We start from the raw sequence: 16,696 nt of genomic DNA on the forward strand, positions 1-16,696 counted from the left end.
CTTGTTGTCTCTGGGCAATTGGACATCATTGGCAAAAATGTAATCCATACCCAACCCATCCATACCCAACCCGTCCATCGTGACGCACACACTTCCAAATCTAATTTTGGACGAGACTGACTTTATGACCAAAATTATTCTATTTACACTTTGTAGTCAATTCTGAGACTATAATGAATGTTTCTGACTCATATCGATGCCACATAGGCCGTTTATAACCAGAGAAGTTGGTTCTAGGAGGCAGTTCCCCTTTAAGTAAATCAGGTGTTAAATTAGGCAGAAAGGAAACCAGTAGTGCTGCTTGAAATTGGCACATTGGCGCACATTTTAAAGGACATACCTCAAATATTTACACCCCTTCCACCTTAGCACAAGCGAGCTGATACAAGACAAGTAAATGACCAATCCTGGTGCCAAAGAGTGTGCGTTTGACACTAGCACCACCTTAACGCTAGCTGAAAATAAAGCCCATGATGTGGTTAGCAGATACGTAAAATGCCTGTCCAGGCATTGTAAGATCTGGCATGCATCAGTAACCTCTGAGCAGGGGAACACGACCATTGTTTGCGGCATAGAGGTGGAAAGAGGGATCATCTTTGTATCTGTGCTATAATGGCTTTTGTGATAGCATGGGCAACACCTTTCAGGGCTATTGAGTACATTTTCTTCTTCTTTTGTATTTGAAAAAAGCAGTGCTGGACTCCAATCTTGTCATTTATTTATTGTGGCCACTAGATGGCGGTGATATAGCTTAAAGCCATTTGCAAACAATAGGCAACCCAATTTGAAGAAAAAGACAATGCTCTGAAAAACACAACTTACCAAACCCGTTCATAGGTTACCAAACCCGTTCACAACTCTTGAGGTTCCTCGGGTCTCCACCGAATTAGGTAAATCCCCTTTTAGTTTTAATGCACCTCACTGCTGGAACAATTTACAAAACTCATTACAATCGGATGTTCTGGTGCCGCTTGGGCAATTGAAAGCGTTGATTGAGGACCTAGTAGCTGAGGAATGTAACAGTTTTTCTTAAATGTTGTGTTGTGCTGTATCTTAATTTTACATGGTATTGTTTTGTTTCATATTATATTTGATTGTTGTGTTGCTGTAATGATGGCACCCAGGTCTAAATGGGTTTTGCCCTGAATAAATAAAGAATACAATACAATCCCCACCCATTTGAATAATTTAAAGGAGCTACATGTAAAATGTTTGCATTGTAATTTCAGAAAATGTCCATAATATATCTGCAGTATTAGTGAAATGAGGTGTTTCACAATATTTTTTCACCAAATATATATTTTTGACCCACACAAAATTGCATTCTGAGCAGGTCTGTCTTTTGTTGTCAAAAAGAAGTCTGCACTCTCCCTCTTCCATCAGTGTCATTCAGAAGCATGGTAATCTCCTCACGAGCACAACCAACAACGGCAGACTTGGGCAAGCGTCCAATATGTAGAAATCGCTCTGCCATTACCTGGTAGCTAAAGTTCTACATTGTTAGCCTCATTTCAGTTTATGTGACAAAACAAGCAACCAGAAAATCATTGTACATCTAAGCCGCTGTGAAATATATTTTCAATAACCAAAAATATCTTATTTTCAGCTGTTTGAAGCTGGTTTACAAAACTGAAAGTAAAAAGATGCAAAAGCTAAACTTAAGGAGATGGATGAGGTGGGAGAGTTGTTTGAATTCAGGCCTCCGGACCTCGTTAAAGACCGAATGCGATCCCGGGGCAAAATGAGTTTGATACCCCTGCTGTAGGGTGTAATGCCTTATTTCCATATTTATTTCCCAGGGTGCATTACGAGTGAATTGTAGAGGTACCAGTAACACCCATGACTGTGTTTGCTAGTGACAGAGACATGATTGTTGCATTCGATGGTTTTCAGTCCTGTAGCCTACACCAAGTTAATATTTGATCATAAAAATAATGACAATGCATTACTTTTTTTGACAAAACAATACTTTGACAGCCTAGTTTTACCATAACACAGTGGTCTGAAATTCCTGGTTTACAGGCCACATCAGCAAGTCACATTATGCTGGCATACAAAGTGTTATATAATCCAGCCAGAGCTAGGATATCCAACAATTTGAACTTGTAATCACCTGCAATCTGCAGTTAGAATGACTGTCAAGGTAGGGAAGATTGATAAATGAGACTACCTAAACCATCTAAACTGGAACAACCATCTCAACAACAAGTAAAATAAGTTCAACCACTTACATATTGGATTAGTTTAGAAAATGTGTGCTATTTATCTTTGTGTAGTAGAAGATAACTTAATCAATCAATGTGCATGCAGAAACATAGACATTAAAACAAACTATTCTAAAAAGCAACCTGCAACAAAGCATGCTGGGAAATATGATAATGAGGCCTCTCCCATGTCTTTTTCATTCAGAGAGTTAACGGAAATGAACTCAATACAGTCGAGTAACAACATCACCATGTGGTGTTGATTCCACTGTGATTCAAATAACACTTCATTTATTCACCGCAGGTGGCATTAATTTCAATCCCACTGGTGTTAACCCCTCTAGAATCAACACTCAGATATAAAACTCACAACACTTTTTACCTCAACACCAAGATTTTAACACCCGCATATTTGCTGTGCACAGACACAGAGCTCCATTTGTTTCTATTGCAGAGGCTGTGGTACAGCTAAGCCTAATCAGACTCTTTTTTTTTTTTCTTCTTCTTTTTTTTAGGAGGTAGATCAGCTTTAATATTGCAGATAGATTGTAACTTACATCAATGTAATTGTCTGCATCACTTCCAATCCCCCATATGTTTTTTCCCCCGCAAATATATATATACAGTTGAAGTCGGAACTTTACATACACTTAGGTTGGAGTCATTAAAACTCGTTTTTCAACCACTACACACATTTCTTGTTAACAAACTATAGTTTTGGCATGACACAAGTAATTTTTCCAACAATTGTTAACAGACAGATTATTTCACTTATAATTCACTGTATCACAATTCCTAGTGGCCGGGGACTTTAATGCAGGGAAATTTAAATCTGTTCTACTTTCTTTCAGCATGTTAAATGTGCAACCAGAGGAAAAAATAACTCTAGACCACCTTTACTCCACACACAGAGACACATAAGACGCTCTCCCTCGCCCTCCATTTGGCAAATCTGACCATAACTCTATCCTCCTGATTCCTGCTTATAAGCAAAAACTAAAGCAGGAAGCACCAGTGACTCGGTTAATAAAAAAGTGGTCAGATGACGCAGATGCTAAGCTACAGGACTGTTTTGCTAGCACAGACTGGAATATGTTCCGGGATTCTTCAGATAGCATTGAGGAGTACACAACATCAGTCACTGGCTTCATCAATAAGTGCATCGATGACGTCGTCCCCACAGTGACTGTACGTACATACCCCAACCAGAAGCCATGGATTACAGGCAACATCCGCACTGAGCTAAAGGGTAGAGCTGCCGCTTTCAAGGAGCGGGACTCTAACCCTGAAGCTTATAAGAAATTCCGCTATGCCCTCCAACGAACCATCAAACAGGCAAAGAGTCAATACAGGACAAAGACTGAATCGTATTACACCGGCTCTGACACTCGTCGGATGTGGCAGGGCTTGAAAACTATTACAGACTACAAAGGGAAGCACAGCCGCGAACTGCCCAGTGACACAAGCCTACCAGACGAGCTAAATCACTTCTATGCTCGCTTCGAGGCAAGCAACACTGAAGCATGCATGAGAGCATCAGCTGTTCCGGATGACTGTGATCACGCTCTCCGTAGCCGATGTGAGTAAGACTTTTAAGAAGGTCAACATTCACAAGGCCGCAGGGCAAGTCGGTTAGGATATCTACTTTGTGCATGACACTGGTAATTTTTCCAACAGTTGTTTACAGACAGATTATTTCACTTATATAATTCACTGTACCACAATTCCAGTGGGTCAGAAGTTTACATACACTAAGATGACTGTGCCTTTTAAACAGCTTGAGAAATTCCAGAAAATGATGTCATGGCTTTAGAAGCTTCTGATAGGCTAATTGATATCATTTGAGTCAATTGGAGGTGTACCTGTGGATGTATTTCAAGGCCTACCTTCAAACTCAGTGCCTCTTTGCTTGACATCATGGGAAAATCAAAAGAAATCAGCCAAGACCTCAGAAAATGTTTTGTAGACCTCCACAAGTCTGGTTCATCCTTGGGAGCAATTTCCAAACGCCTGAAGGTACCACGTTCATCTGTACAAACAATAGACCTCAAGTATAAACAACATGGGACCACGCAGCCATCATACTGCTCAGGAAGGAAACGAGTTCTGTCTCCTAGAGATGAACATACTTTGGTGCGAAAAGTGCAAATCAATCCCAGAACAACAGCAAAGGACTTGTGAAGATGCTGAAGGAAACAGGTATCTATATCCACAGTAAAACGAGTCCTATATCGACATAACCTGAAAGGACGCTCAGCAAGGAAAAAGACACTGCTCCAAAACCACCATAAAAAAGCCAGACTACGGTTTGCAACTGCACATGGGGACAAAGATCGTACTTTTTGGAGAAATGTCCTCTGGTCTGATGATCAAAAATATAACTGTTTGGCCATAATGACCATCGTTATGTTGGGAGGAAAAGGGGGGAGCTTGCAAGCCGAAGAACACCATCCCAACCGTGAAGCACAGGGATGGCAGCATCATGCAGTGGGGGTGCTTTGCTGCAGGAGGGACTGGTGCACTTCACAAAATAGATGGCATCATGAGGATGGAAAATTATGTGGATATATTAAAGCAACATCTCAAGACATCAGTCAGGAAGTTAAAGCTTGGTCACAAATGGGTCATCCAAATGGACAATCACCGCAAGCGTACTTCCAAAGTTGTGGCAAAATGGCTTAAGGACAACAAAGTCAAGGTATTGGAGTGGCCATCACAAAGCCCTGACCTCAATCCCATAGAAAATTTGTGGACAGAACTGAAAAAGCGTGTGCGAGCAAGGAGGCCTACAAACCTGACTCAGTTACACCAGCTCTGTCAGGTGGAATGTGCAAAAAAAAATCACCCAACTTACTGTGGGAAGCTTGTGGAAGGCTACTCGAAACATTTGACCCACGTAAAAAAATTTAACGGCAATGATACCAAATACTAATTGAGTGTATGTAAACTTCTGACCCACGGGAATGTGATGAAATAAATAAAAGCTTAAATAAATCATTCTCTCTAGTATTATTCTGACATTTCACATTCTTAAAATAAAGTGGTAATCCTAACTGACCTAAGGCAGGGAATTTGTACTAGGATTAAATGTCAGGAATTGTGAAAAACTGAGTTTAAATGTATTTGGCTAAGGTGTATGTAAAGTTACGACTTCAACTGTATACAGTGGGGGAAAAAAGTATTTAGTCAGCCACCAATTGTGCAAGTTCTCCCACTTAAAAAGATGAGAGAGGCCTGTAATTTGCATCATAGATACACGTCAACTATGACAGACAAATTGAGAATTTTTTTCTCCAGAAAATCACATTGTAGGATTTTTAATGAATTTATTTGCAAATTATGGTGGAAAATAAGTATTTGGTTACCTACAAACAAGCAAGATTTCTGGCTCTCACAGACCTGTAACTTCTTCTTTAAGAGGCTCCTCTGTCCTCCACTCGTTACCTGTATTAATGGCACCTGTTTGAACTTGTTATCAGTATAAAAGACACCTGTCCACAACCTCAAACAGTCACACTCCAAACTCCACTATGGCCAAGACTAAAGAGCTGTCAAAGGACACCAGAAACAAAATTGTAGACCTGCACCAGGCTGGGAAGACTGAATCTGCAATAGGTAAGCAGCTTGGTTTGAAGAAATCAACTGTGGGAGCAATTATTAGGAAATGGAAGACATACAAGACCACTGATAATCTCCCTCGATCTGGGGCTCCACCCCGTGGGGTCAAAATGATCACAAGAACGGTGAGCAAAAATCCCAGAACCACACGGGGGGACCTAGTGAATGACCTGCAGAGAGCTGGGACCAAAGTAACAAAGCCTACCATCAGTAACACACTACGCCGCCAGGGACTCAAATCCTGCAGTGCCAGACGTGTCCCCCTGCTTAAGCCAGTACATGTCCAGGCCCGTCTGAAGTTTGCTAGAGTGCATTTGGATGATCCAGAAGAGGATTGGGAGAATGTCATATGGTCAGATGAAACCAAAATATAACTTTTTGGTCAAAACTCAACTCGTCGTGTTTGGAGGACAAAGAATGCTGAGTTGCATCCAAAGAACACCATACCTACTGTGAAGCATGGGGGTGGAAACATCATGCTTTGTGGCTGTTTTTCTGCAAAGGGACCAGGACAACTGATCCGTGTAAAGGAAAGAATGAATGGGGCCATGTATCGTGAGATTTTGAGTGAAAACCTCCTTCCATCAGCAAGGGCATTGAAGATGAAACGTGGCTGGGTCTTTCAGCATGACAATGATCCCAAACACACCGCCCGGGCAACGAAGAAGTGGCTTCGTAAGAAGCATTTCAAGGTCCTGGAGTGGCCTAGCCAGTCTCCAGATCTCAACCCCATAGAAAATCTTTGGAGGGAGTTGAAAGTCCGTGTTGCCCAGCGACAGCCCCAAAACATCACTGCTCTAGAGGAGAGCTGCATGGAGGAATGAGCCAAAATACCAGCAACAGTGTGTGAAAACCTTGTGAAGACTTACAGAAAACGTTTGACCTGTGTCATTGCCAACAAAGGGTATATAACAAAGTATTGAGAAACTTTTGTTATTGACCAAATACTTATTTTCCACCATAATTTGCAAATAAATTCATTAAAAATCCTACAATGTGATTTTCTGGAGAAAAAATTTCTCATTTTGTCTGTCATAGTTGACGTGTACCTATGATGAAAATTACAGGCCTCTCTCATCTTTTTAAGTGGGAGAACTTGCACAATTGGTGGCTGACTAAATACTTTTTTTCCCCACTGTACATATACATACACACAAATTCATATACACATACATACATACATACATACATATAAATACATATACATACATATCCTTTAAAAATATATACCCTTTATTACTTTCCAACCCCACCACCCCTCCCCTAATTGGAGTAAACTAGTGAACAACAACGTTTAGGCCTCTACAGTCATGGTCAAAAGTTTTGAGAATGACACAAGTATTGGTCTTCACAAAGTTTGCTGCTTCAGTGTTTTTAGATATTTTTGTCAGATGTTACTATCGTATACTAAATTACAAGCATTCCATAATTGTCAAAGGCTTTTCTTGACAATTACATTAAGTTTATGCAAAGAGTCAATATTTGCAGTGTTGACCCTTGTTTTTTAAGACCTCTGCAATCCGCCCTGGCATGCTGTCAATTAACTTCTGGGCCACATCCTGACTGATGGCAGCCCATTCTTGCATAATCAATGCTTGGATTTTGTCAGAATTTGTGGGTTTTTGTTTGTCCACCCACCTCCTGAGGATTGACCACAAGTTCTCAATGGGATTAAGGTCTGTGGAGTTTCCTGGCCATGGACCCAAAATGTTAATGTTTTGTTCCTAAAGCCACTTAGTTATCACTTTTGCCTTATGGCAAGGTGATCCATCATGCTGGAAAAGGCATTGTTCGTCACCAAACTGTTCTTGGAAGGTTGGGAGATGTTGCTCTCTGAGGATGTGTTGGTACCATTCTTTATTCATGGCTGTGTTCTTAGGCAAAATTGCGAGTGATCCCACGCCCTTGGCTGAGAAGCAACCCCACACAGGAATGGTCTCAGGGTGCTTTACTGTTGGCATGACACAGGACTGATGGTAGCGCTCACCTTGTCTTCTCCGGACAAGCTTTTTTCCAGATGCCCCAAACAATTGGAAAGGGGATTCATCAGAGAAAATGACTTTACCCCAGTCCTCAGCAGTCCAATCCCTGTACCTTTTGCAGAATATCAGTCTCTCCCTGATGTTTTTCCTGGAGAGAAGTGGCTTCTTTGCTGCCCTTCTTGACACCAGGCCATCCTCCAAAAGTATTCGCCTCACTGTGCGTGCAGATGCACTCACACCTGCCTGCTGCCATTCCTGAGCAAGCTCTGCACTGGTGGTGCCCCGATCCCGCAGCTGAATCAACTTTAGGAGACGGTCCTGGCGCTTGCTGGACTTTCTTGGGCGCCCTGACGCCTTCTTCACAACAATTGAACCTCTCTACTTGAAGCTTGAAGTTCTTGATGATCCGATAAATAGTTGATTTAGGTGCAATCTTACTAGCAGCAATATCCTTGCCTGTGAAGCCCTTTTTGTGCAAAGCAATGATGACGGCACGTGTTTCCTTGCAGGGAACCATGGTTAACAGAGGAAGAACAATGATTTCAAGCACCACCCTCCTTTTAAAGCTTCCAGTCTGTTATTCTAACTCAATCAGCATGACAGAGTGATCTCCAGCCTTGTCCTCGTCAACACTCTCACCTGTGTTAACGAGAGAATCACTGACATGATGTCAGCTGGTCCTTTTGTGGCAGGGCTGAAATGCAGTGGAAATGTTTTTTTTTGGGATTATGTTCATTTTCATGGCAAAGAGGGACTTTGCAATTAATTGCAATTCATCTGATCACTCTTCATAACATTCTGGAGTATATGCAAATTGCCATCATAAAAACTGAGGCAGCAGACTTTGTGAAAATTAATATTTGTGTAATTCTCAAAACTTTTGACCACGACTGTACTTCCAGCTTATACATACTATATACATTTTATGGACACAGTCAATTTTACAATAATAGTGTTTTGTTTGTTTTTACTCCTGAATTTCCTCTACCCTCAACCTCTCTGATTATTTTCATGATGTCCATCCGGTTTGCTTCTATATGCCTGATCAGACTTGCCTGTTCTAATGGGCCTCCGGGCAAAGTAAAATGACACAAATTACTTTTTTGATGCATGCCCCTCAAATGATACAAATGTAACAACAGCCTGAGCGCACAGAACTTGAAACAACAATACAGATGTAACCATGTGTGCCATACAATGTATTATCTGAGTTGCACTGGTGCTCCCAAGTCAAAATTCCATGTGCATTCCACAGGTCACCTTTATAAGTGTGTTCCAAAAAATTATCAAGATTAGGAAATGTTTCGCGGCACACCTGAGAGTTCCAGTATACAGTATAATGTACTGTATTGTACTGTACCATGCTATACTATACTGTACTTAACTGTACTCTACTGTACTGTATTCTACTGTACTGTACTATACCGTACTGTACTCCACTCTACTGTACTGAACTAAACGCTACTGTTCTGTACTGCACTGCACTCTACTCACTGTACTGTGCTGTACTGTACTGTCCAATTTGTGAAATGTAGATGTCTATGATTGGTTCAGATTTGGTCTGGTCCAGACCAACCAAACGTGGTCATGTTTGGGGCGGGGCTCATTAGAACCATACCCCGCAATTTTTACATTTACATTTTTATAATTTAGCAGACACTCTTATCCAGAGCGATCTACAGTCAGTGCATTCAATTAAGGTAGATAAACAACCACATGTCACAGTCATAGCAAGAAAAATGTTTCTGTAATCGTTACTGAGAATGTTGTAGTTTAAGTGTTCTGTTGGTCTTTTCTCTTGGTCAGACAATTTTGAAAAGTTCTACATCTTTTCAAAAAGCTAACATTAGTGCATGTGACAGATGGGAGCAATAATAAATATTCCATACAGAAATCTTCAGTTGGCTCCATTTTATTTTTTAAATTGTAATTACATTTATTGAATATTATATAATGCTTTCTTCATTGACATGTAGATATAAGTAAATGTATGTAAGGTTGAAATTTGGCCATTAAACGATGAACAAAGTTCAACTTCTGTAAAATACATATTTTTAACGTCCATAAATTATGTATTTTCAATGTCCAGAAAATACGTATTTTCACATTTAATTTAGAACCGAAAATGAACCTGATTTCAACGTCCGGAAAACGTCATTTGGCTCAATGGGTAGCAGTTGATCAAATATTGTATTGGCTCTAGCATGATGTATCTAGTATAATACATTATTGAATAAACACTCCAACGTTTCATCAACTGACTTTTGGCCTGTAAGGTGATATGAGTAGGACCGAATGCTTCAATGGCTAGAAGTATGAAATGTAGCCTACAATCAATGCTAGACTACAATTGCAATTAGCCTACAAAAATCACACCGGTATTCATTGACATTTATAAACAACCGCACCCTAAATGCAAGCTAAACCTATGCGGCTACAATCGAAAGTATGCTGTGGAGATAACCGCTGTTTTACCAAACTATCAACAGAGTACTGGGTATAATAAATAATTTAATTGGGCGAAGGGAGCTGCAGCTGAATTGCTGATGTAAGGTGTTCAGTGCAGCATTTCATGTCGCAGGGTGGAAGGAAGCGTTGCAATCTGCCCGGCGTTTATTGCTAGCTCACACATGCAAGTCCGACAAAAAATATGCTGTCAATCGTTAAAAACTGCGTGTTATTTTCAGTTGTGTGCTTGTACATAGCAACACCGATTTATTTAAAAAGGGTTTCCAGATGTCCTTCAGCATGCAGCTGTTCCAAGGAGTCCATCATTTGTTTTGGATCTTCCTATGTCCCAAGGATCATCCCGAACGACATTAATTCTCTGTAAGTAACTTCAGTCATACCTGATTTAGTCTAGGCTACTAATAATTATGTCTATGCTGCTAAAGCAAGTGATGACATATGAACGAGTTATAGTAGGCCTATATATCTCATATTGTATAGGCTAAGAGTTGTTTCTGGTGACATTCACACAAGCTTGTTATTTTTTTAAAAATTATATACATGTAATGACGTAGGGGAGACCGGGGCTAAAAGTAACACCTTTGCTTATTTATGAAAAGACTGAGTTAGAGTAATAATATTTTTATACCAACATAGGCTACATGTCTCAGCTACCATTACCCACTGTCTCTACGTTTCTAGGACATACCAGTCATTTACAATTTCAACTGAAAGTGGTGGAGGTGAAATGTTGCAATTAACCCTGTAGGCGGGGTTAAATGTCACAGGCTGCAGGTTTAAATGTAACACTGTCTTCAATGGTAAACATGAGGGGTTATAGAAAAAATTTACGATTTAAAACTGATATTTAGATGAAAATACACTAAATGGACAAACAAACAAAAACAAAACATTTTAAGAATGCCATATTGACCAAAAACGGTGTAGCCAAAATGTATATATTTTATATTAGCATTCAAATGTATGAATTAGACATTAAAATATGTTTATTATTATCTTAGTTCTACTTGATGTAAAGAAGTTACATGTTTTACAATTATGTGAATGTGTCTAAATACCATATAAAATACGATATCATTTTTGGTCCCCTGCGTTACAACTAATCCTGTTACAACTAGCCCCCATTACTAATCTGAGTTTTGTGAGAAAATACAACAATAATTATTGTCATCAACTATACTAATCAAAAGACGTCTTCATACTGATAAATAATTAGGCCGTGGCTACGGATATGGTGTTTTTGCCTACTAAAACCTCTTTCTTAAAGCGAAGGATCCGGATCACGTTCTGCGCATGTGTTTTTTACGGACACATTTGTTTTTCTTATGTAGCTGCTGCTCACACTCCCCCTCCCTTCACGTTTCGCTCTTTACTCACCCTCTTTTGAACCATGATGTAGCCTATGTCTCTACCTCATATTTCTGAATAGCTTAAATAAAAACCCTGCAGCGATTTGAACGAACATTCCAAAACATATATATTATGAAGGCTACAACCTTCTCTGTCTGTCTGTTGTAACGGATATTGCAGTTGCATATGCAGGACACAGTCCCTACACTTCGGACACATTTTGTTGCTGCCATAAAAAAAGTGTGTATCCAGTCCGGTAAAAAGAGTCTGACATTGGGCGAGTTCGTTTTGCATCGCCCGGTGCCATAGTTATGCCATATATGCTGATATCGTGGCGAGAATAAATAGCTGAATGCATCTCAGCAGAAGAACATGAAATCGCTAGACTGCCTGTTTGTGTCGTACTTACAGTATGCTTGCAATACTGACAACAGAGTTCATATGAACATGTCGATATTGTATTTTGTGTAAAACATTTAAATAGCTGCATTTAGCCTACTCCCCTCCTGAAAAAAGAACATGAAATCGCGGTTATGCTTACTGAGGAATGAAATGCAATAGTTCGAACAGTTTTGTGTATGACATGAAATGTGTAGGCTACACCAGTGACCAGACAAAGGCGATCAAGAAGGGGGGAGCGGCGCCAGGGCACTCAGCACAGCAGCTAAGTAAGCAGCGGAGTGGGCACTCAGCTACATAAAAAAATATCCTGCACATGTACAGAAATATCCGTATTTTGGGGCAAATTGGGATGCAGAAACTCCGTATCCGTAGCCACTCCGTAAAAATTATATATGATTAGATACATGGGGAATGTTCCACAGGTCAATAATAATAAAAGAGAGGCAGGCAAGAATATATATATATTTTAAAAAAAATAAGGATTTAAATAAAACAGTGCCTTCAGAAAGTATTCATACCCCTTGACTTATTCCACATTTTGTTGTGTTACAGCCTGAATTGAACATTTATTAAATATATGTATTTTCTCACCCATCTACACACAATAACCCATAATGACAAAGTGAAAATCTGTTTTTAGAAATGTTAGCAAATTTATTGAAAATGAAATACAGAAATATCTAAATTACATATGTATTCACACACCTGACTCAATACATGTTAGAATTACCTTTGGAAACGATTACAGCTGTGAGTCTTTCTGGGTAAGCCTCTAAAAGCTTTGCACACCTGGATTGTACAATATTTGCACATTATTCTTTAAAAAATGGTTTAAGCTTTGTCAAGTTGGTTGTTCATCATTACTAGACAGCCATTTTCAAGTCTTGCCATAGATTTTCAAGTTGATTTATGTCAAAACTGTAACTAGGCCACTCAGGAACATTCAATGCCGTCTTGGTAAGCAACTCCAGTGTATATTTGGCCATGTGTTTTAGGTTATTGTCCTGCTGAAAAGTGAATTAATCTCCCAGTGTTGTTGGAAAGCAGGCTGAACCAAGTTTTCCTGTAGGATTTTGCCTGTGCTTAGCTCTATTCCGTTTCTTTTTATCCTAGAAAAACTCCCTAGTCCTTGCTGATGACAAGCATACACATAACATGATGCAGCCACCACCATGCTTGAAAATATGAAGAGTGGTACTCAGTGATGCGTTGCGTTGGATTTGCCCCAAACATAACGCTTTGTATTCAGGACATAAAAAGTTTATTTCTTTGCCATATTTTTTGCAGTTTTACTTTAGTGCCTTATTGCAAACAGGATGCATGTTTTGGAATATTTTTATTCTGTAAGGCTTCCTTCTTTTCACTCTGTCATTTAGGTTAGTATTGTGGAGTAACTATAATGTTGTTGATCCATCCTCAGATTTCTCCTATCACAGCCATTAAACTCTGTAACTGTTTTAAAGTAGTCTCCCGAGTGGTGCAGTGGTCTAAGGCACTGCATCGCAGTGCTAGCTGTGCCACTAGAGATCCTGGTTCGTATCCAGGCTCTGCTCTAGCCGGCCGCAACCGGGAGACCAATGGGGCGGCGCACAATTGGCCCAGCGTCGTCCAGGGTAGGGGAGGGAATGGCCGGCAGGGAGGTAGCTCAGTTGGTAGAGCATGGCGTTTGCAACGCCAGGGTTGTGGGTTCGTTTCCCACGGGGGGGCAGTATGAAAAAAATAAAAAAATAATTTAAGAATAATGTAAGTCGCTCTGGATAAGAGCGTCTGCTAAATGACGTAAAATGTAAATGTAAAATGTAAAGTCACCATTGGCCTCATGGTGAAATCCCTGAGCAGTTTCCTTCCTCTCGGGCATCTGTTAGGAAGTATGCCTGTGTCTTTGTAGTGACTGGGTGTATTGATACACCATCCAAAGTGTAAATAATAACTTCACCATGCTCAAAGGGATATTCAATGTATGCTTTTTTTTTTACCCATCTAACAATAGTTGCCCTTTTTTGCGAGGCATTGGAAAACATCCCTGGTCTTTGTGGTTGAATCTATGTTTGAAATTCACTGCTCAGCACATAATTGTATGTGTGGGGTACAGAGATGAGGTAGTCATTCAAAAATCATGTTAAATACTAATATTGCACACAGTGAGTCCATGCAACTTATGTGAGTTGTTAAGCAAATTTTTACTCCTGAACTTATTTATGCTTGCCATAACAAAGGGGTTGAATACTTATTGACTCAAGACATTTCAGCTTTTCATGTTTAATTAATTAGTAACATTTTTGAAAAACATAATTCCACTTTGACATTATGGGTTATTGTGTATAGGCCAGTGACACAAAATCTCAATTTAATCTATTTTAAATTCAGGCTATAACACAACAAAATTAGGAAAAAGTTAAGGGGTGTGAATACTTTCTGAAAGCACTGAATGTATGTAGAGACAATAACCAAGCATTATTACATTGAGTAACCGCTTTCTAAGTGGTTTCAACATTTTAGTTATTTAGCTGTTACAACTGACCCCGTGTTACTTTTATTCCTGTCTAAAAGTAGGCTATCAACTTCTATAACTTGGGTTTGGAAAAAGTCATCATTCATCAACCCTCACACATTTAGGATATTCTTGTTTTAACTTAACTTATAGCCATAATTTAATTTACATTGATTTACATTGAATTCACATGAAATTACAACTCAATCATATAAGACTTTGAACATAGCCTCCGTGCCCAAGTTGGCTATTGAGAGAAGGCCTATACTTTACATAACATTCATTATTGTTTGAAATGGTTAGTTGCATTCCGTCAGCAATACAGCACAACTTCTGCATTCGTTTTGGCTTTTTTTTTTACCCATCTAACAATAGTTGCCCTTTTTTGCGAGGCATTGGAAAACATCCCTGGTCTTTGTGGTTGAATCTATGTTTGAAATTCACTGCTCAGCACATAATTGTATGTGTGGGGTACAGAGATGAGGTAGTCATTCAAAAATCATGTTAAATACTAATATTGCACACAGTGAGTCCATGCAACTTATGTGAGTTGTTAAGCAAATTTTTACTCCTGAACTTATTTATGCTTGCCATAACAAAGGGGTTGAATACTTATTGACTCAAGACATTTCAGCTTTTCATGTTTAATTAATTAGTAACATTTTTGAAAAACATAATTCCACTTTGACATTATGGGTTATTGTGTATAGGCCAGTGACACAAAATCTCAATTTAATCTATTTTAAATTCAGGCTATAACACAACAAAATTAGGAAAAAGTTAAGGGGTGTGAATACTTTCTGAAAGCACTGAATGTATGTAGAGACAATAACCAAGCATTATTACATTGAGTAACCGCTTTCTAAGTGGTTTCAACATTTTAGTTATTTAGCTGTTACAACTGACCCCGTGTTACTTTTATTCCTGTCTAAAAGTAGGCTATCAACTTCTATAACTTGGGTTTGGAAAAAGTCATCATTCATCAACCCTCACACATTTAGGATATTCTTGTTTTAACTTAACTTATAGCCATAATTTAATTTACATTGATTTACATTGAATTCACATGAAATTACAACTCAATCATATAAGACTTTGAACATAGCCTCCGTGCCCAAGTTGGCTATTGAGAGAAGGCCTATACTTTACATAACATTCATTATTGTTTGAAATGGTTAGTTGCATTCCGTCAGCAATACAGCACAACTTCTGCATTCGTTTTGGCATTATTAGAATGTTGGAACGCATAGGCATACAGAGTTGTTTAATTTAATGGGAATCAAACCTAGCTAGTAAATCTTCTAGACAATATATAGGCTAGAGCCTGGAGCTTTGCATGGTGTTATACAGATATTAAAAGTTTATAGTATGAAAAAAAATATATATATATATGCACTCACTAACTGTAAGTCACTCTGGATAAGAGCGTCTGCTAAATGACTAAAATGTAAAAATGTAAATAGCCTACTCTATGATTACTTTTAAAATCATGAGCCATGTAACATACGATTATTATTAGACTAATATTAATGTTATTATAATTTTAAATATGATAGCAACTTTACTTTACTTAAAGTGGGTATACGTAAGGCATTCATAACACCTTTATGAAGCCAGTTACACGTTTATGAGTGTTGCAGTATAATTCATAACATATTTATTCAACAGTTTTTAAAATACAGGTACGCCTCGATTAGATCTTTATTTATTCATTGTACAGTGGACATTTCACACAATAAGCTAGGAGTAGCACAAGGTCAGCCTCAGAGTTCAAGGTCTAATGGCAGTAGGGGATGCAACCAGACCTGGGTGTAAATAGTATTTTTCTTGCCTGCCACAATGAAAATCAATGGAATAGTCCCAAAAGTCCCCATCCATCTAGCACTCCAGGCTCAAGCAAACACTCAAAGTATTGAAATATTTAAAATACAATTTAAAGCCAGGTCTGGATAGGACATGAGCAATATATGCCATTGTAACGTGTTAAGTAACCTTGCCTGAGACAGTGAGACCTAATCTCTGCAACCGAGAACCAAATCTCAAAAACCGTTGCACCCATACAATTCTTCCTCAAAACTGTATCCCACAGCCAATCAATCTTCTGTTGCCAACAACATAACACACTCACAAAGCAGTGTAACCTTCACTCCACAAAAGCCATGTGTGTGAAATCGTTGTTG

At 39.1% G+C, this 16,696-nt stretch overlaps 1 protein-coding gene across 1 annotated transcript in view; it reads left to right on the forward strand.

Moving 5' to 3' along the window:
- Positions 1–2,131: 2,131 nt before the first annotated feature.
- Positions 2,132–16,696, forward strand: part of lgi2a (leucine-rich repeat LGI family, member 2a) — a gene marked incomplete at both ends in the record, with an annotated part of 63,211 nt that continues 48,646 nt past the window's right edge. Inside the window, 2 exons of the mRNA XM_084165795.1 lie at positions 2,132–2,143; positions 10,428–10,633. Coding sequence (XP_084021921.1) covers positions 2,132–2,143; positions 10,428–10,633 — 218 coding nt within the window. The remainder of the gene's footprint in view (positions 2,144–10,427; positions 10,634–16,696) is intronic.

Source organism: Coregonus lavaretus, assembly GCF_964263955.1.
Source record: "Coregonus lavaretus genome assembly, chromosome: 7".
Lineage (NCBI taxonomy): Eukaryota > Metazoa > Chordata > Actinopteri > Salmoniformes > Salmonidae > Coregonus > Coregonus lavaretus.